The 17,258-nt window shown below is 55.8% G+C and overlaps 6 protein-coding genes across 6 annotated transcripts; 3 read left to right on the top strand and 3 right to left on the bottom strand.

Moving 5' to 3' along the window:
* The first annotated feature begins 1,944 nt into the window (after window positions 1-1,944).
* EV422DRAFT_301645 (uncharacterized protein) lies at window positions 1,945-5,588 on the top strand. The gene is made up of 10 exons (XM_053066093.1): window positions 1,945-2,148; window positions 2,225-2,251; window positions 2,330-2,613; window positions 2,684-2,859; window positions 2,924-3,579; window positions 3,657-3,804; window positions 3,876-4,057; window positions 4,132-4,399; window positions 4,467-5,348; window positions 5,446-5,588. Exons 1-10 carry the CDS (start codon window positions 2,067-2,069, stop codon window positions 5,525-5,527), a joined length of 2,787 nt encoding a protein of 928 aa, XP_052927858.1. The 5' UTR covers window positions 1,945-2,066; the 3' UTR covers window positions 5,528-5,588.
* A 1,263-nt stretch (window positions 5,589-6,851) lies between these two features.
* EV422DRAFT_301672 (uncharacterized protein) lies at window positions 6,852-8,517 on the bottom strand. Its single transcript, XM_053066094.1, has 3 exons — window positions 8,457-8,517; window positions 8,145-8,276; window positions 6,852-8,067 (listed from the first exon to the last, which is right to left on the bottom strand). Exons 2-3 carry the CDS (start codon window positions 8,239-8,241, stop codon window positions 7,334-7,336), a joined length of 831 nt encoding a protein of 276 aa, XP_052927857.1. The 5' UTR covers window positions 8,242-8,276; window positions 8,457-8,517; the 3' UTR covers window positions 6,852-7,333.
* EV422DRAFT_301631 (t-SNARE) lies at window positions 8,444-10,717 on the top strand. Its single transcript, XM_053066092.1, has 7 exons — window positions 8,444-9,129; window positions 9,371-9,423; window positions 9,501-9,604; window positions 9,680-9,857; window positions 10,019-10,104; window positions 10,181-10,405; window positions 10,496-10,717. The coding sequence occupies exons 1-7, from the start codon at window positions 8,933-8,935 to the stop codon at window positions 10,622-10,624; spliced, it is 972 nt and encodes a 323-aa protein (XP_052927856.1). The 5' UTR covers window positions 8,444-8,932; the 3' UTR covers window positions 10,625-10,717.
* A 371-nt stretch (window positions 10,718-11,088) lies between these two features.
* On the bottom strand, window positions 11,089-11,915 carry EV422DRAFT_576470 (uncharacterized protein; the record flags this gene model as incomplete). The annotated part of the gene is made up of 1 exon (XM_053073234.1): window positions 11,089-11,915. Exon 1 carries the CDS (start codon window positions 11,632-11,634, stop codon window positions 11,089-11,091), a length of 546 nt encoding a protein of 181 aa, XP_052927855.1. The 5' UTR covers window positions 11,635-11,915.
* An 84-nt stretch (window positions 11,916-11,999) lies between these two features.
* EV422DRAFT_301612 (glycoside hydrolase superfamily) lies at window positions 12,000-13,865 on the top strand. The gene is made up of 3 exons (XM_053066091.1): window positions 12,000-12,685; window positions 12,747-12,977; window positions 13,047-13,865. The coding sequence occupies exons 1-3, from the start codon at window positions 12,298-12,300 to the stop codon at window positions 13,712-13,714; spliced, it is 1,287 nt and encodes a 428-aa protein (XP_052927854.1). The 5' UTR covers window positions 12,000-12,297; the 3' UTR covers window positions 13,715-13,865.
* A 532-nt stretch (window positions 13,866-14,397) lies between these two features.
* On the bottom strand, window positions 14,398-17,182 carry EV422DRAFT_301515 (alkaline phosphatase). The gene is made up of 10 exons (XM_053066090.1): window positions 16,802-17,182; window positions 16,381-16,515; window positions 16,200-16,306; window positions 16,026-16,119; window positions 15,911-15,957; window positions 15,217-15,836; window positions 14,940-15,143; window positions 14,831-14,867; window positions 14,645-14,763; window positions 14,398-14,573 (listed from the first exon to the last, which is right to left on the bottom strand). Exons 1-10 carry the CDS (start codon window positions 16,998-17,000, stop codon window positions 14,534-14,536), a joined length of 1,602 nt encoding a protein of 533 aa, XP_052927853.1. The 5' UTR covers window positions 17,001-17,182; the 3' UTR covers window positions 14,398-14,533.
* Between the last annotated feature and the right edge of the window lie 76 nt (window positions 17,183-17,258).

The raw sequence follows: 17,258 nt of genomic DNA, 5'->3' as shown, positions 1-17,258 counted from the left end.
CGTCAGGAAACCGTCAGTAAAACAGTATAGGCTCACACGCCTGCCCAGTCGAAACGCATCATTTATGATGTCTTGAAGGTCTTGGGGAATCGATTCCGTTAATTGGGCATAATGAGCAGGTCGGATGCCGTGGCCCAATGAGAAGTCCTTAGCGTTGACAAGTGACTGGTAATAGGTTTGCGCAGATGCCCGTTTCTCCGAGAGGCCTCGGGCGACGACATCAGGGAACCTTCTCTTTGACTCCAGATGGCGCGTTACTGGGTCATCGTACCACGATTCCGTGGCCGTTCCATCAAACTGACGATGATTCAGACTGAGTATCTTTGGCTTCATCACTTCCGTCTTGAGCTTGAGTAACTGTTTCAGTATCGACATTCTGCGCTCATCTGCTTCTTTCGTCGTCCGCTCATTGTGCGAGAATCGCTTCTTGCCGTCTAAGATCTGCTTCCGGCTTAGCCCGAGCGACAGACGCTTGTTCTCTCATGTTTGGCCGGGTTGCAGTTTCCAGCTGGCATTGCGTAGATCGACGCACAGATTGGGGCTTCTTTGGGCCCGACAACCAGTCCACAACGGACAGAAGATTGATCCGCGTGCCGCGTCGAGGCATAATTATTTCAATCTTGCAAAACGACCGAATCGGTCTTATTCTCGACGAAAAGCGTTGCGGTGGAAATGCCTCAACGCGCAAGCACCATTCCGTCCTCTTCTTAGCTTCCAACTCAGCGCTTGTTCGAAGCGACACCCCCTCGACTGGAACGTTCCGGTTGATATCGGCAATCATACTTGAGTCGCCGTGTCTTTGCTGCGAAACTCCAGCAGGTTAACGGTCCGCAGGTGCGTGTTTTCAGATGCACGCGCCTTCCCGGATCGTCAGACGGACGTACCGGTGCCGAGAAACGGAAATTGAGGTCCGGGGGACCAAAGTGCATGGATTGTCCAGTATGGTTGTCCGTTGGCCACCGTCCTCGGTCCCCGATGACCCCGAGTACGTAGCTATGTAGACATACGCCGCCTATCTGGATGCCACCCAACGGGCCGATCGCCCACTCTGTTGCTTTTCGCGCGAACGAGTTTCATGCCGACGTGTCCACGTCACCATCGACAAAGTCGGAATAAACAAACTAACACCAAATTAAACCTACACCACATCCTAACATCAGTGTGATTAACAAACGTACGCAGAGAACGATCCGCAACCGCCGTCGGAGTTGGAAGAATTGATGAAGTGGTGGTCGACGAGGTGGTAGGCTGCGTTGTGGACGCCGGAGCCTCGTAATTTGATTGCATCAATTTGAAAACACCCGCAGCAATGCCTGTTTGGGGGTTTCGTTATCGCTGATACCATGGCGACCAGGGAATCGTTTGTGTAGCGTTGAATGTCCCGATTCTGGCGTCTGAACCGAGTCCCATCGAAATGGTTTTCATAGTCAACCTAACCGCAAATGATCCGTTGCATTATCTGCGAAAAGTGCAGGTCCCGAACAAAACTCTTTGCTCTTGGTGACTCGTCTTGCGATTAAGTCGAACTCGTCGCAACCCAAGTCGTGGCTCTCGTCGTGATGCCGGTGGAGAGACGTTGTGCAAGGTCCCAGAGGCGTTGCGTCCGATACCGGCGGTCAGCGATGCAGCACCGTACTAGGATAGTAGGTCCTGGATGATTGAGGTCCGAGAGCCAGCCGAGAGCCATTCCTGGCCACAACGCGTTGGAAGGGGCATCCGGAGTTGCGTCTTGGAGGCATCTTGGAGGCAGGCAGCCAGCTAGCTGCACACGCACCTTTAGAGGGGAACCCACGTTCGCAGCGGCTTCGGTGAACGTCCTCATCTCTCGGGGCAACTCCAGTCGCTACCATGTAACGGCTACACGGTGTGGCGGGTCACAAACCTGGACAGCCTGGACAATAAGAGCTTTCTTCCTCGCGTCAAACAATATGCCTACTCAAACCGGTTTACACGATGCTACAAGGTTATGCTGACGCACATCCATATGGCCGTCGCCGCCATGAAGTCCCTAGCCGTAGCTTCTCCAGCGCTCCTTGCGACGCATGGCCACTTGTACATGAACGGAGATGCGGGTGCGCCTTCGGTATTTAGCGACGCTGTGGATATGGTCGGGTTTGGCTGAGCTCACAGGAACGCGCGCGTCGTATGGTAGGATACCAGGAGGCAGCCTTTTGAAAGGCAGAAAGTTACTTGAAGACTTATTCAGGGACACCATTATTTGTAGCGAGGGACGTCCGGGCTGTTTCCAGGAGTAAGTGCCGCGGTCGGCCTCTATGCACATAATCTGAAATCAGGGGACCAGTATGATAACGTCCATCATCCGACGTAGCAGATGTAACGCCCATCAACGCATCAAATGTACATCGCCAGCGACGAAGTTTCGAAGCGATAAATACAGCCGATCCCTTGGCCAATTCGAGCAGCTACTATGCCGAATTGTCCCAGCCTGGGTATGGTCTCTGGATCTGGACGAACATCGGGCGCCTTACTCGCCTCCGTCAGCGGAATGGCCCCCACATGCCGTTGCCGATCATTGGCCACTCATCCGGCAACTCATCCAGCTCGGTGAAGACCGTTACTTTTGATCAGGATGCCTTGAAGACGTACTTCCTGGTGAGCGAATGTTTGATGCAAACTGGGTCCATTTGTGCATTCGTTGACATTAGAAGGCTTCACCGTCCAGCCTGTAGCGATATTTGTGGGATTCCTTCTCCTCATATTTCTGATGACGTGCTGTAGCGGATGTTTCGTGTGGTGGACACGAAAGACAAGGCTGCAGCGCACGCAGAAAGAGCCCTACACCTTTGCGCAGAAGGCGCGAACTGGAACCAGCCTAGGCATCATCTCCCTGTTCTGGGTGTGAGTTTCCACCTGGATCGATATTTTCATCAGATCACGCTACATATGCTAACTGATTCCGCAGAGCAGCTATAGCATGGGGCTTCTCAGCCACACAATACCTCGACCGCTCAGTCTACATCTTCTCCGACTCCACGGACTACTCCTTCCGGAACGTCAAAAACACCGTCACGAACTTCAGCGCGACAGTCAACGACACATTCCTCGCCGTCGAAAACGGGACCTCCGCCCAATTACGTACGGCTGCCCATTACTTCACGGCCTCTGAGAGCGTCGCCCCTATACAATCCCAGATCGCCACCCTCGTCAGCAGCAGCCAGGCAATGGGGAATCTGACAACCGCGCTCCTCAACATAAGCACCACCTTTATGAACCAGAAAGCAGCCCTAGCAAACACAGCCAACGGAGACGTCACCAAACTGCAAACCGCCCTCATCGATAACAACGACGCCGCAACCCTCCTCACCTCCTTCGTCAACTTCGACTCCGGGGGCGTCAATTACCAGTACAAATGGAACGTCTCACCGGTTCCAACCGTACCGGACGAGACCACCTTAGACACCCCACGCGATGCAGCGATGAACTCGGATAGTCTCACTGACCAGTTGGTGAATTATTTGGCTACTGTACCGGACATGGCAGCGATCGCGGTGTCGGCGGCAGGCGCGGCGGGAGATTTGCCGAGCACGTTAAGGGGTGTGCAGGAAGTTGGGATTGTTGGTAAATGATGCATTTTGCAACGCGTAGGGTGTCTATCTTCGTTCCTCGTCTGACTGTTATCTCGTTCGGTCCTTTAGATATACAGAATAATTTCACGTCGACGGTGGACGCGCTACTCCGAATGGACATCGTAGGAGCACTGGCGGCGTTGAATGCTTCGATTGATGATGTTCAGCCGACGGTGGATACGATGGCGGCCGTATATCCGAAATATAAACTATACAGGTGTGACATATCGAGGCGGCTGATACTCGCAGCGTACCTCGCTAAAGTTGACCTCATCACGATACGTGTAGATGGTTCATCCTGGGTATCCTCTTCTCCTTACCGGCAGTGATCTTAGCAACGGTGCACATCGGCATTGGGCGAAAGAAACCCGCTGTTGTCCGATGTTGCTTGTGTGGAGCTGTGCCGTATACGCTGTTGGCACTGTTTTCGACTGTTGTCTTGTTGTGCGCTAGTATTCTTCTTGGGGAAGGTACGCAACCGTCTGTCAACCGTCTGTCTGCCTTTGTTCGAAAATCTGCCATTACTGATTCATCGAACTTGCAGCATGCACCATCATATCCGACCGCAGCACCAACGGCACAGCTACAATGACCTCCCTACTCACATCCCTCAACCCAACCGCATCAACCACCTACACCAAAGCCCTCCTAGCGCGCGACAGCTGCATCGCGCGCACAGCCTTTCTAGAGATCTTGGACGGGGTCATACCCCCCACGACTCTGAACTACTCGATCCAAACCCTGCCTGCCAAGCTTGCCGGGATTTTGGACGGGCAGGAGTTTGGGGGGGTTGCGGGGGGGATGAGTGTTGGGTGAGTTAGGGGGTGGGATCGGGTGGGTCCAGAAAGCTGAAGGCTGATTCTTTGTTTGTGAATGTAGAGCGGTTATTGGAGATCCTGGTGACCTCTCGATCGCGCCATCTATCGCTACTACGCTTTCTTCGATTATAGCAAATTATCCGAGCACGGATTTGATCGATCTCCGCTCGGCTGTTGATGCCCTGAAGACGACCGTCCAGAAGATTATAGACAGCCTTCACGGCACGTCTGCCGAAACCGATGCCGATAACTATCCGAAAATCCAGGCGTCGGATGTTAACACCACCGCTGTATTGCCTGACGCTCTCCAAGACGCAATCAATCGTCTGCAGCGCCGGATAACCGCCGTCCGAAACGAATACATCTCTATCCGCGATACCGAGCTACAAGCCGTGTTGAGGCGGATTACGGCCGTTGAAGACCTGCGAACTAGCATGACACCGGCACTTAACGCAATCAGCGACTCGGCTACCCGGATCCCTTCAGATTTCCAAACCGTCAACTCATCGTTAACTAATTATCTCGACGCCAACAAACCGAAGATCACGGACCGTATCGCGGCATCTCGCGCAGATATCAAAGCCATGGCCCTCTCCACCACCAACACCAACCTCAACACAAACTACCGCTGCGACGCCCCCGCGATCAATACCGTAGACATGGAACTAGCAATCTGCGACGGCGCCCTCCCATCCCTCGACGCCCTCCACCTCTCCCTCCTCATCCTCAGCCTCACCGGCACCCTCCTCCTCCCCACCCTCCTTCGCGCCGCCCATCGCCTAGCCGACCCTACCGCTAACAACCCCCTAGAAGACTCCAGAGAACGCACGCGCGCAAGAGTCTTGAAGAAACGCATGGAGAGGAGGGTTAGGAAGGGGGACGTGGAGGCTGGGCAGGTTAAATGGGACATGCCCAGGGTGGATAAATTGGAGATGGTGAAGGTGTTGGCGGAGATTGATCGGAGTGCGGCGGTTTCGCCGGTAGGGGGGAATTCCCCTTTGAGAGACGACGGGGGTGGAGAGGCTGGTGAGGGACGTGAGGAGCAGAGATGGTCCGCCCAACACCGGGCATCTACGTCAACTTCACAGGACCCGCACACCCATGAGCAACAGCCGCCCGTAACATACACCCACGAAACCCCTCCCCAGCCCACCCGCGCATACATCATCTCAGACACCACCACCCAACCCGACCCCTCAAATCCCACCGACCGGCCCTCTACAACACGCAAACCCGCTTTCCCTCTAACCCGCTTCTTCGTAAGCACACACAGTCTTACGAAGAAGGAAGCTGATCCGCTCGGGAGTGTGCAGAATCTCGTGCCGCTGCACCCCCAGCAGTCGACTGTCAACCCGAGCAGTCCGTTCAAGCATCCAACGGGGGAGTGGGAGGTGCAGTCGCCGGCGGGATACCCGAAGAAGGCGGTTGTGGTACATGGAGATGATGATGATGACGGTGCGAATCACGCATCCCACGCCCACCCCCACCACCCAACCGCCGCACAACAGGCCCATCGCGTCGCCTCAACCCCATCTCGTCCCGCCTCGGCATCTCCGCAGCGTGCACAGGTTGGGAGGGCTGTCACCCTCACGCATCAACACGGACAGCGGTCCGACGGCGAACAGGAACAGGAACACCACGGCACATACACCTCCTCATCGCCACCTTATCGCGCACACGTTGGGAGAGCCGTCACCGTTGGATCCGGAGGGTTCGCAGGGTCCGTAGCTCACCACCAACCTTATCAATACCAACAACACCTACCGGTCGACGACGACGAAGCGCGATACGTAGAATACTCACCACCAAAAGCGCGTCTCGCGACTGTGTCGCCGTCGCTTGTGTCGCAGCAGGGGACGATGGGTGGGGGTGGGCGCGGGATGGATTTGGGGTATCAATGGACGCATGACAGGGAGATGGATGGGTGGAGTGCGGATGGGGATGGGGATGACGCGGGGGTCTGAGTTGTGTTGTGTGCGTCTTGTACATACAGTATATCGCATGGGATTTCTTTTTGAGGAAGACGGGATAAAAGTAGGAGGTCCTTGACATTTCACACCAAAATCTGTAATGCTACATTACATATCAAATGACAACGAACAAGGGGGGGTAACACTTTTGCGATTCCCAACACCACACCCACATCAACCCGACCCGATATCGTTACGATATATGCATATGAGCCCATCCTATCCGATCTCAATCACGTTTTCGCAAGAATACTGGACATCCCACCAGTTGAAACCTCACATACCCCATACCCCATTCCCCAAACGTCCATCCCATACATACATACATACATACATACATAGAATGCTCGCTCCCCTTCACATCCCCCGTCCACCCCACGGGGCGGCGTTGGCGCGCGTGAATGGTTTTGGGCGTGCGTCTCCAGTACTACTCCCACCACCCGTACCCTCGGCGGCGGTAGCGGCGCGCGTAGGTGGTCTCGCCCGTTCAACGGCAGCGGTTTGGGATCGCGTCGTGCGGTTCGACATCTTCGCAGGAGTCATGGCCGAAGAAGAAGAAGAAGAAGACGGTAGTGAGGACACCGCACCAAAAGCCGCGGCGGAGCTGTCGTTGCTTTGTATAGCTGGTCGTGCGGTGTTGGGTGCGCCTCAACGTGGCGGGTCGTGGTGGCGTCCGAGGAGCACTTGTGGACGACGTCAATCCACCGACAGCATCCGCAGTCCCGCTCGAACCACCCTCACGTCCCGTCTCCACACTCGCCCCAACCACGATTTTCGACCGTCCAAGCAGCCCCACATGTCCATCGCCAGTCGGGGGTGGTGATATACGCTCGTTCCAGGCGGCCGACAACGACGCCAGGGCTTCGAAGCGGCTGCGGGGGTGGTTTCCTTGCCTTTCCCGTTTGGTGCGGGTCGATGATGCGGTGAAGGGAGCGTGTCGCCGACGACTGGCGACCAGTCATGGCCGAGAGAACGTGCTAACCAGATCCAGAAGGCACCTCCGCGTCCATGCTTCTCGATCCAAACGTAGGGCTGAGCGGATCTGCCGCAGGGGTATTATCGTTTGTTGAGGCCGCTGACGCAGAGGCAGATCAGAGTGCCGCCACCGCTTCAAACGCCGCAGTGGCAGACGTCGTTTCCTAGTCCGTCCCCTTCCCGTCAGCAGCCAGCCACCGAACTGCCGAACTGAACCCATCTCCCCAAAGGGTGGTGACGGCGCCTCGACTGCGGCCGCGGTGGTTTGCTTTTCTTTTCCGTTGGCAGCCGGTGAAGTGATCTCCACCTTCCCCGACTCACGTCCAAACACGCTGCCCCTAACCCTAGCGGGAACCCTAATTCCATCGTCCGTGCTCCTTGGATCAAACGACGACGAGGAGGTGGTGGGCGGAGGGCCGAACGTGAAAGCAGGGGGCTGGTCGGTTGTCGTAGATCCAGGTCCACTTGCCGACCCAAAAGACACGTTCTTCGTGAACAGCGGGACAGGCTGCTCGCGCCACCGAGTCGGGGATGTGGGCGATTGTCCGGATCCAGATGGAAGCGCAGATCCAGATCCAGACCCGGACGCAGACCCAGATCCACTCGCCGACACGAAAGACGCATTCTTCGAAACCGGCGGAACAGGAGGGGGTTGACCGAACGTGCCGGGTTTACCAAACGTAAACGCCGATCCCGCTTCATCTCCAGGTCCACTCGCTAAACCAAAAGACGTAAGTGCTGGCGTCCTTCGTAAACAACGGGACAGGATGCTCGCGCCAACCCGATAATCGCACACGGTTTTTTTTTCAACTTGGGCGCAATCCGCATCTCCAAAGCACGCCATCGAAGGCGTTTGCTGCCGAGCGTCGCTAGGGTGCGATCATCACCCATACTCAGCGGATGTAAAATACCAGAAAAGATGCAAACTGAGAACTCATTTAGCCGCCCATTGACTCCCAATTGCCTCCTCCCGCGCCCCCCCCCCCCCCCCCCCCCCCCCCCGACCGGGCAAAGGATGGCCTACACGTGGTACGCGCACGCGGAATAGGCCGGCTTTCCAAGAGTTCCCACGCCTTTGAAGGATTGCCGACGCTACCGACGCTTACCTCGCTGCGGGTTAGATCCGTGCGCACCAGAAAAGTCCCGGAGATGGCGTGACAAGTGGGCCAGCGGTGAGCGGCGGATCGTCAGGTATCGCGAGCAGGAACGCCCGCAGCTCCTTGCAGGTTCATCAGTCTTGATAGTCAGCCTGGCAATTTTGGCATGCGCAGCGTCGAGACTGGCGGTATAGCTGACTGCCTCATTGCGCAGTTGGTCAACGATGGTTCGCAAGTGTGCTTCGTGCTCGGCGACTCGTATGTAGTTGCGCGTCAATCCGCTTCGTTCGATGCCAATGGGGTTGAAATTGAGTGGGAGCGAAACGAAGACGAGAAGAGGGACCCATCTTCCTGATTTCAGCAAACGCCATCACAGACCAATCACAGACCCATCCTACAACATCCACAAGAGCCCTTCGAGTCTTCGACACACCAGCAGCCGCCCCGTTGGCTAACAACCACCCCTCCCACCCCACCCCTTCATCATGGCAACCCGCTCCCGCACCCTCCTCTTCCTCCAATACCGCAACTCCTTCAGTCGGACAACATCCCGCCGACCTGCACCATCAACTGCGACCGGAGGAAGACACACGGACACGTCAGAGAAAGCCGGCTTGATTGCGAATGAGGTGGACCATGATGCTGAGGTGGTGGTGGAGATGAGTGTGTTGCCGCCGAAATGGTGGGTTTTTTCCATCTGTGATGGGTGGGATTTAGGGATGGGGGATGAAGGAGGGGTTCCGGGGGGTTTTCTAAGAGGAGGATTGGGCTGTGAGGCGGGGTGACCGAATTGCCGCGACAGTGAGGGCAAACCTCCCCTCGACGGACGAGCTGGGAGGAGGGGACAGAATTGAGAGACCCATTTCCACCTACGCGTGGGAAGTTGATACTCATGTTTCTTTCGATCCCCGCATGCGCCATAGGATCGATGTAGTAGACGAGGTTGACGAGGACGTGGACCGGATACGAGCGCGGAGTACGTTTGTTCCCTTCATTGTTGATGTCTCCGACGCCGTGAAAAAGCTCGACTCTCATGCGCATCATCTCTTGTAGTAACGGAACTAGACGCCCTGCACAAAAAACACCTCCTCCCCGGCTTCGACGACCAAATGAGCGACGAGCAGTCCATCGACCGACTCACGACCGCTATCACCGACGTACGTCCCTCATTCCCCTTACCCACCTCCCACCCACCCCACCATCCCGCTAACCCCCCCCCCCCCCCCCACCAGATGTTCCGCGACTGCGAACGCAAAGTAAAACGAATAGCGCTCGAAAGCAACAACGACACTTTTGGCGGGGCGGGGCGACAGAACCAGGCGCTGGCACGGAATATCCAGACGAGTCTTGCGACCAAGCTGCAGGAGCTGAGTGGGTCGTTTAGGAAGAGTCAGTCGAACTATTTGCAGAGTAGGTTGGAGATTTGGTTTTTGTGGATGGGTTGGGCGAGGGGAGGAGAGAAGAGAAGAGGGAAAGGAAGGGCTCGGGAGGGAGACCACCGAGGGATGCAGGGCCATAACCGACTGACAGTCCCCCCTCTCCTCCCCTCTTCTGTCGGCCCCACCCTGCAGAACTCCGCGGCCGCGAAATCCGCAGCAAAGACGCCCTCGGCAACCTCGAAGCCCCGCCCACCGAATCCGATGACGATCTCGACGCGGTACGTCCCCCTCCTTTCCCATTCCTCCCATCTAACCCATCTAACCCCGCTTCCACCCCCCCTCTCACCCCTCCAGGTCTTCACCGACGCGCAGCTAGCAACCGTGCAAAACAACGAACGCGCCATAACCGAGCGCGAGCGCGAGATCAACGAAATCGTCAAATCGATGCTCGGGGTCGCCGACATCTTCAAGGAGCTGCACACCATGGTGATCGACCAGGGGACGGTGCTGGATCGGATCGATTACAATGTCGAGATGGCGGGGGTGCATGTTGAGGAGGCGCATAAGGAGCTGTTGAGGGTACGTGAAGTGGGAAAATGGGGTGCGTGTGAGGGGGATTGACAGATGGCTGAATGGGCGGTGTTTTCTTTTTTTCTGGGTGGTGTGCAGGCGCAGAAATATCAGGACAACACAAAAGCGAAATACTTCATCATCTTCCTCGCCATCGTGGTGTTTTTCTTGTTTCTGGTGCTTATCTTCAAGAGTCGCGGGTCTTCGAGTACGGCGACCCGCCGGTGAAAAGGAAACGCACACTACCGGCATCCCCCTCTGTCTCGAAAAACTCAACTCATCCGCCCCCCTAATCTCGGAGTCATCACCCCCCCCCTTTTTTTTGGATATCCCATCCCCCTCACCGGCCACATATACGTTCTTCGTCGGTCGTTACCATCTGTCATGTTGTGTTTCTCTTTTTGGGTAATAGAATGAAGGAAATACCTTATGGATCCTGGGGCATCGTCGTATTTTCTTGTTCCCACTTTCGCCGCGCATTAAGAGATCGAGTCTCGGAGCGATGTCCGACCTATGTACAGTACATTTATTGTTCTTCGGCCCTGGCCAGCCCCAGCGCTGATATGTGCTCCGTCTGGGTTATGTTCTATTGTATAACTGAATAAATATGTACATTTGCCCCAACCATCTGCACTGACGCCGCCATCTCTAAACCCTCCCCTTCCTCCCTTCCCGATCGAAAAAAGCGCCCACTACATCTTCCCCAGCAACCCCTTGTAGATCCTCGGCATGGTTTTATTCCGATTCAGCTCCCTCGCAATGAACGCGGCACACACCTGGGCATTGAGCAGCGGGTTGGTGATCACATTCACCTTGACATGCACGGGCGTGTCCCTATACACCGCCAACGCCCGCAAGGGGTCCTCACTCCCACCGAGAGCCTGCACGGGATTCTTTGCCTTGTTTCTGAACACGTCGCGGAAATAGACGTGCTGGCGGGACGCCTTTGTGACTCTGCGGTCGATTTTGCCGAGCGCTGCGAGCGGGTTGGAGTTGCGGAGGTCGAGGGCGGCGGGGGGGGATGTGAGGAGGGGGTGCGGGGGCTGTTGTTGGTTTTGCGGGGAGAGGATGGTGATGTTAACCCATATGCCTGAGGTTGAGGCTCGGATTGCGGGGGTTGAGGCGAGGGAGGTTTGGAAGATGTGGGAGATGTAGGAAGCGAGGAGGGGGTGGCGGACGGAGGAGGGCCAGTTGAGGGTTGTGCGGAGGCGGAGGGCGAGGGGATTTGTTCGGCCCATGGTGGGATTCTGAGGGGTTGTTTTGTTGGTTGTTGTTGGGTGGTGTTGTTGCTGGCGGGTAGGGAGGGAGTTTGGCCGATGGACAGACGGGGGTTTCCTTTCCTGCTAGCGTTTTCGAGTGGAACTGTGGGGATAGTTAGTGGCCGGGGTGAGTGCCCTCCTAGTGCTCTGTAGGGAGGTATTTCGCAGGGTATTTCCTTGTCGTCGATGGGGTGGGTCCTGTATAGGTGTGCTGTAGGTCGTTCTTCAGTCGTTCTTCTGGTTCTCGACTCCTGACGACGGGGACGGAACTGGAGAACACGCGCCAGGCGCTGTCAACATGAGAACGCGGCCTGCGGGCGACTTATGCCGGATTCTCGCTTGAACGCGAAAGCGACAGCGCGAAGGTGCACCGTCATAACCGTCCAGCTTCTGTTGCCCCCCATTACGATTTCACAAAGAGCATCCGCAGCTTGTTTCTAGCTTCACCACAGTCCTGTAGAGGTAGTGCGGCACGCCCCAACTTGTCGCGCCAACTTGACGCCCAACAACCTGTACTCGCTCTTCTCGTAACAATCCCGCGGGTTTAACCATCTGCCGTGAGGAACAACGCAGGAAACCCACACATCCCTTCCTCCAACCCCCTCCGGCTCCCACGCTTACAAACACCACCACACCACCACCATGTCCTTCCTCCTCGCCACCACCCTCCTGCTCTCCTACCTCTCCCACCCCACCCACGCTTACACCCTGCACGGCTACTGGGGCGCCAACCTCGCCCAAAACCAATACCCCTCCTCCCCCACCTCTCCCTCAGCCTACACCGAACCCTCCCTCGCAACAATCTGCACCTCTACACCCTACACGCACATCCACCTCTCATACATGAAACTGCATTTTGATGTCCTGAATAACTCGGCGCTGGATTTGGATGCGCATTGCAGGTGGCCGACGAATAAATGGGCCGGATATCCTGATCCCGTCAAAGGGTTCAATGTGCTGGACTGTGGCAATGTGGGGCTGGATGTGGAGGTTTGTCATGCGGCGGGGAAGAAGGTCATTCTCTCAATATGTGAGTTTCCGTATCGCCAAGAAGGTGTTACATCACCCATGGCGCTAACGCATCTGACCAGCGCCGATGGACTACCTCCTCACCGCCACTCGCGCCGAAGCCTCTGCACGGAATGTATGGAACTTGTTCCTGGGGGGCACGTCAAGCTACCGACCGTTTGGGAATGTGGTGTTGGATGGGGTGGAGGTACGGGCGTGGAATAATGACCCGAACCCGGAACTCTATGTGGTGTTTCTGAGGACGTTGAGGGAGTTGATGGACGGGAGTGGGAGGAGTGGGTGGGTCATTTCTGGTACGTCTCCCATGTCGAATGTTTAAAGGGATTCCAAATGATTGATGTACAGTGTATCACATGTCACAGGCGCCGTATCCTGCATCTACCCCGACTACCTCCTGGGCCCAAACACGTTGAACAACACCCTCCTCTCCCTCCTCCCAACCGCCTTCACCCACCTCACCATCTCCATGCTCTCCAACCCGGCCACCTGCGGGTACAGCAGCAACACCGCCGGTTTCTACTCCCACCTCACCGCCTGGGCCACGTTCCTCACCGCGGCATCGCCAAACACCTCGTTGGTCGTCACGTTGCCGAGCTGGTATACCCCGGAATGGGTCAATGGGGCGACGGGAGATTATGTGCGGCTTCAGAGTGTGTATGAGGCGGGGTTCTGGGAGCGGGTGAAGGCAGTGGGGGGGTTTGGGGGGCTGGCGATGCAGGATGTGAGTTTTGATGTGTTGAATCGGCCGTGTAGTGGGAATGACTCTATTACGTATTCTGGGGTGTTGTGGGGGTTGTTGAATGGGGTGGGTGGGAATGGGACGAGGTGTGCGGAGACGACGAATGTGTCGCCTTTTGGTGGCGGGGTCAGTGGGGCAAGCAGTACGGCGGCGACGAGGAAGGCGGCGGCGACGTCGACACTGAAGGTCGAGCCGATCACGAGTGATGGAGGGGAGGCGTTGGGGCAGATGTGGCAGGTGGTTTTGCCGATTTTGGTAGTGCCAATTGTTGGGTTGTTACTGAGGGGATGAGGGGTAGGATGGATCGTTCGATGGAAGGGACAGTTCGCCGACGCTATAAGATTGGCGACCGTTGCGAGGTTTGTCATTTACATACTGTATATACATTTTTGGGATGATACAACCGCTCTGAGTGAATCTCTGAGGTGAATCTAGACTGAGGTGAATGTAGACCTACGCCCGGGACCCCTATACTCATCCATCTATACATCTACGTAAAACCCGTCGCCGGCTCGCGCTACAATACCTGCGGACAATCCGAACCCACGACAACCAGCGCCCCCAGTGAATCACTCGCAAACCCCTACTCCGCCGCTGCACCCTCCAAATCCTTGGTAGTGGGTAGGGACGTTAGCAACTACCTATAAGTTTTAAGTGCCCCAGTTAGGGTTGGGTTAGGAGTAGGGTTCGTAACACCCAGCCTTTACAGGGCTGGCCTTCGAATCGGCTCCTGGATGCAGTGGTCAAGCTTGACGACGGGATTACGGGCAAGCGGCGGGTCCCTCGTCATAGAAGACGGCGTAATCCCACTTTTCGAATTTGCCTCGCACGCGGCGTAGTGATAGTTTACTTTTGAGAGCCATTACTCTAGACCTTTCCCATTCTCGTTACTGCTGTATGTTTATATGAGATTCTGCGATATGTACATAACAAGCATGAATGGAAGGTAGTTACTGTTTGCCTACATGGGGATGGGAAGGTGTGGTAACAGCTAAACGAAAAATGAGATTGGAAAAGGGGGGGTGAATGCGGGATGTACAGTACGCGTCTCATAAGATACGAGGGGAAGGTGGTTTCTACAACGACTCTCCATGATGATAGTGTTTCACATCAAACTCCTTCTTCGTGGCCGTGGATCGCTTCTTGGCGTCTGGACTACAACCCAATCATTCACCAATCAGTCCAATCCATACGCAAACCCCCTTCGCATTGTTCTTATACCTGTTGAGTTTGGCAGTGATCTTTTCAACATCCAACTCCAACTGCCTGATGATGAATTTGCCGATCTCGGTGTTTTCGTGGTTGCCACGGAGTTGGTCGGCGTTGAGGCCGTATGCATACTACCAAGGGTGGGGGGGTTAGTGAGGGGATGAAGACCGCAGAATGAGCGAGATGGTCTGAACTTACCAGGTTGACATCAACGGCAGAGTGACCATGCGTTGCCCTGCGCAATAGGATCGAAAAAACCGTTAACCTCATCTCCCGACCCAACTCCACCCCTCTGGCCCCAACTTACCACCCCAACCCAGCCCTCCTGCTCAAAATCTCGCCCAAGCTCATCAAAATATCCACCTCGGCCGTCCCCCTCACCGCCAAGCTATCAATCTCTTCCAATGTCGCGTCATGCACGCCGAGCGTGTTGGCCAGAATCGTGTTGTTGACCCAGATGCGGCGGAGGGGGAGTTTGCGTTCGGGGAAGGATGCGATTTGGGGTGTTAGACTTGTGGAGACATGGGAAGGTTAGTGACTTGAATATAATAGAGAGTAGGGACGGGGATGGCATGGGAACGTACACTTCGATAGACTTCTTCGCCCCAACAAGCGCCTTCGGGTTCCAATCATAAACCGGATACTGATGCGGGTCCAACTGCCTGCCCACCGACAATCCACCCGTCTCATGATCCGACACCGAGATCATAACCGTATCCGGGTGTTCCGCGACATACTTCTTCACCGTCTTGATCGTCTCCTGGTAGGCCAGTATCTCATGTATATGCGCGGCGGGGTCGTTGTTATGGGCGGCCATATCGATCCGGCTGCCTTCGATCATGAGGAAGAAGCCCTTAGTGTCCTTGGATGCATAGGTGAGGATATCGAGAGCCTTTTCGGCCATTTCCTTGAGGGAGGGTTCGAGGGTGTGATCGCGGTCGATTTCGTAGGCCATGTGGTCGTCGGCAAAGAGGTTGAGGTAAGGCAAAGGGATGGAGGTTGGGTCGAGGGCGTCGAAGAGGGTGCGATCTTGGGCGCCAACGTGCCAGCCGATGTCGCGGGCGATGGCGAAGGCGTCGATGGAGTCGGCGCGGCAGGAGCGGGTGTCGAGTTTGGGGCGGAAGAAGCAGGAGCCGCCGCCGAACATAAGGTCGGCGCGGCGACCGAGGGTGTAGTTGCCGATCTCGTCGAGGGCGATGTCGTCCTGGGAAAATGAACAAGGGTGAGTGTTCAAAGACAAACTTCCGTTGCTAATACCGTTTCTCTCATTGAGCATACCTCAAGATTCCTGCTGTCAGAATGCGACGCAAAGCAAGCCGGCGTGGCTAGATGTCGAGAGATGGTGAGTTCCTGCTCTATCAAGTGGCCGAACTGACTATGTGTGCAACCGTACCATGTGTGATACGAGAGGTGACAACCATCCCAGTCAAGTATCCCTGCTCCTTTGCCGCCTCAAGGACGGTTCCACATGGCTTCTGCTCAGTGTTCTATTAAGCAGACATGCGAAAAAATGTTAAACATGGGCCGGTTTCCGAGGCGCACATTGGATGAAATATCCGATACAGACCACAGCGATGGCACCGTTGTAAGTCTTGATCCCACAAGCGAATGCCGTGGCACCAGCGGCCGAATCGGTCACAAAGCTGTCCGAGCTCTGCGTGCGGGAAGAGCCCACTAAAGCGAATGCCAAAAGAAACAACATTAGCTTTCCTATGAACATCAGCCGTGGATGATGAGAGTCCACAAACCTAGGATGGTGTCGAGGGGCAATTTTGTGTCGAACGGCACATTCTCCGTGTACTGGTAGTACTGTCGCGCGAGCGTCTCGGATGCAGGTCCAAATCCATCAGAGACCATCAAAATCACATTGCGTTTGCCTGATCCTATGGGGAAGAAACGAAGTGAGTGAATGTGGATGAAGCGAAGCGATGGATGATGGATAGGTTGTTGGATAGGGTGATGGTTGATGGATAATGGATGAAACCAACATCCTGCTTGCTCCCCTCGCGACGAGGAGGTTGGGCTGGTGTGTGATCCGTAATCCTGGGCCTCCGGTCCCGTAGGCTCGGCGTCGCTTCGCTCGGAACCTCGAGCATTTTCCTGGTGGCCTAGTCCTCAAACATCCTGCTCGCCGTCACTCTCGCCCTCACTCCCTCTCCCGATACATACCCCCATTCCTCCCCTTCCTCTTCGCAACCCAAATCCCCCCCACGGTCGCAACCAGCAACAAAACAAAAGCGGATGCAAAAGTGATTGCGATGATCTTCCTATGCTTGTTCCTCCTATTTTCGGTGGTGGTGGCTGGGTGAGTGTCTTGAGCGCGGCCCAGTAGCGGGTCTGTGGGTGAGGGTGCTTCGTTGTCTGCCATTGCTGCGTGGGAGGGAGAAGGCGGCTGGCGGTCTTTGCTGGGGCGTGGGAAGATTGGGGATGGAGGGGAGTTGTGCGAATGCAGAGCGTCACCATTCCGAGTTCTCCCATTTCGAGCGAGAGGGAGGGCGTTGACGTAGCCAATAATCAAATGTGATCGAGCACACGCGTCCCCTCGTCTCTTGTCCCATCATCGGATTCATCACCCACCACTCTTTCACAAACGCAACGTGATATCATACACTACATCGTTACCCTC

This window comes from Fimicolochytrium jonesii (assembly GCF_025526975.1).
Source record: "Fimicolochytrium jonesii strain JEL569 chromosome Unknown EV422scaffold_4, whole genome shotgun sequence".
Classification (NCBI taxonomy): domain Eukaryota; kingdom Fungi; phylum Chytridiomycota; class Chytridiomycetes; order Spizellomycetales; family Powellomycetaceae; genus Fimicolochytrium; species Fimicolochytrium jonesii.
The sequence above is the reverse complement of the archived record's forward strand: the minus strand, read 5'-3'. Positions and strand labels throughout refer to the sequence as shown.

Excerpts from the sequence above, each read along its gene's own strand:
- EV422DRAFT_301645 (XM_053066093.1), top strand. The coding sequence starts at position 2,067 with ATGCGGGTGCGCCTTCGGTATTTAGCGACGCTGTGGATATGGTCGGGT. Across the intron at positions 2,252-2,329 it reads CGTCCGGGCTGTTTCCAGGA|CAGATGTAACGCCCATCAAC; the intron begins GTAAGTGCCGCG and ends CATCCGACGTAG. Across the intron at positions 5,349-5,445 it reads AAATTGGAGATGGTGAAGGT|GAGCAGAGATGGTCCGCCCA; the intron begins GTTGGCGGAGAT and ends GAGGGACGTGAG.
- EV422DRAFT_301672 (XM_053066094.1), bottom strand. The coding sequence starts at position 8,241 with ATGGGTGATGATCGCACCCTAGCGACGCTCGGCAGCAAACGCCTTCGA. Across the intron at positions 8,068-8,144 it reads CAAGTTGAAAAAAAAACCGT|CGAGTGGACCTGGAGATGAA; the intron begins GTGCGATTATCG and ends CTTTTGGTTTAG.
- EV422DRAFT_301631 (XM_053066092.1), top strand. The coding sequence starts at position 8,933 with ATGGCAACCCGCTCCCGCACCCTCCTCTTCCTCCAATACCGCAACTCC. Across the intron at positions 9,424-9,500 it reads GGACCGGATACGAGCGCGGA|TAACGGAACTAGACGCCCTG; the intron begins GTACGTTTGTTC and ends CATCTCTTGTAG. Across the intron at positions 9,605-9,679 it reads TCACGACCGCTATCACCGAC|ATGTTCCGCGACTGCGAACG; the intron begins GTACGTCCCTCA and ends CCCCCCCACCAG.
- EV422DRAFT_301612 (XM_053066091.1), top strand. The coding sequence starts at position 12,298 with ATGTCCTTCCTCCTCGCCACCACCCTCCTGCTCTCCTACCTCTCCCAC. Across the intron at positions 12,686-12,746 it reads GAAGGTCATTCTCTCAATAT|CGCCGATGGACTACCTCCTC; the intron begins GTGAGTTTCCGT and ends GCATCTGACCAG. Across the intron at positions 12,978-13,046 it reads GAGTGGGTGGGTCATTTCTG|GCGCCGTATCCTGCATCTAC; the intron begins GTACGTCTCCCA and ends CACATGTCACAG.
- EV422DRAFT_301515 (XM_053066090.1), bottom strand. The coding sequence starts at position 17,000 with ATGGCAGACAACGAAGCACCCTCACCCACAGACCCGCTACTGGGCCGC. Across the intron at positions 14,868-14,939 it reads AGGAGGGCTGGGTTGGGGTG|GGCAACGCATGGTCACTCTG; the intron begins GTAAGTTGGGGC and ends CCTATTGCGCAG. Across the intron at positions 14,574-14,644 it reads ATCACTGCCAAACTCAACAG|ACGCCAAGAAGCGATCCACG; the intron begins GTATAAGAACAA and ends GTTGTAGTCCAG.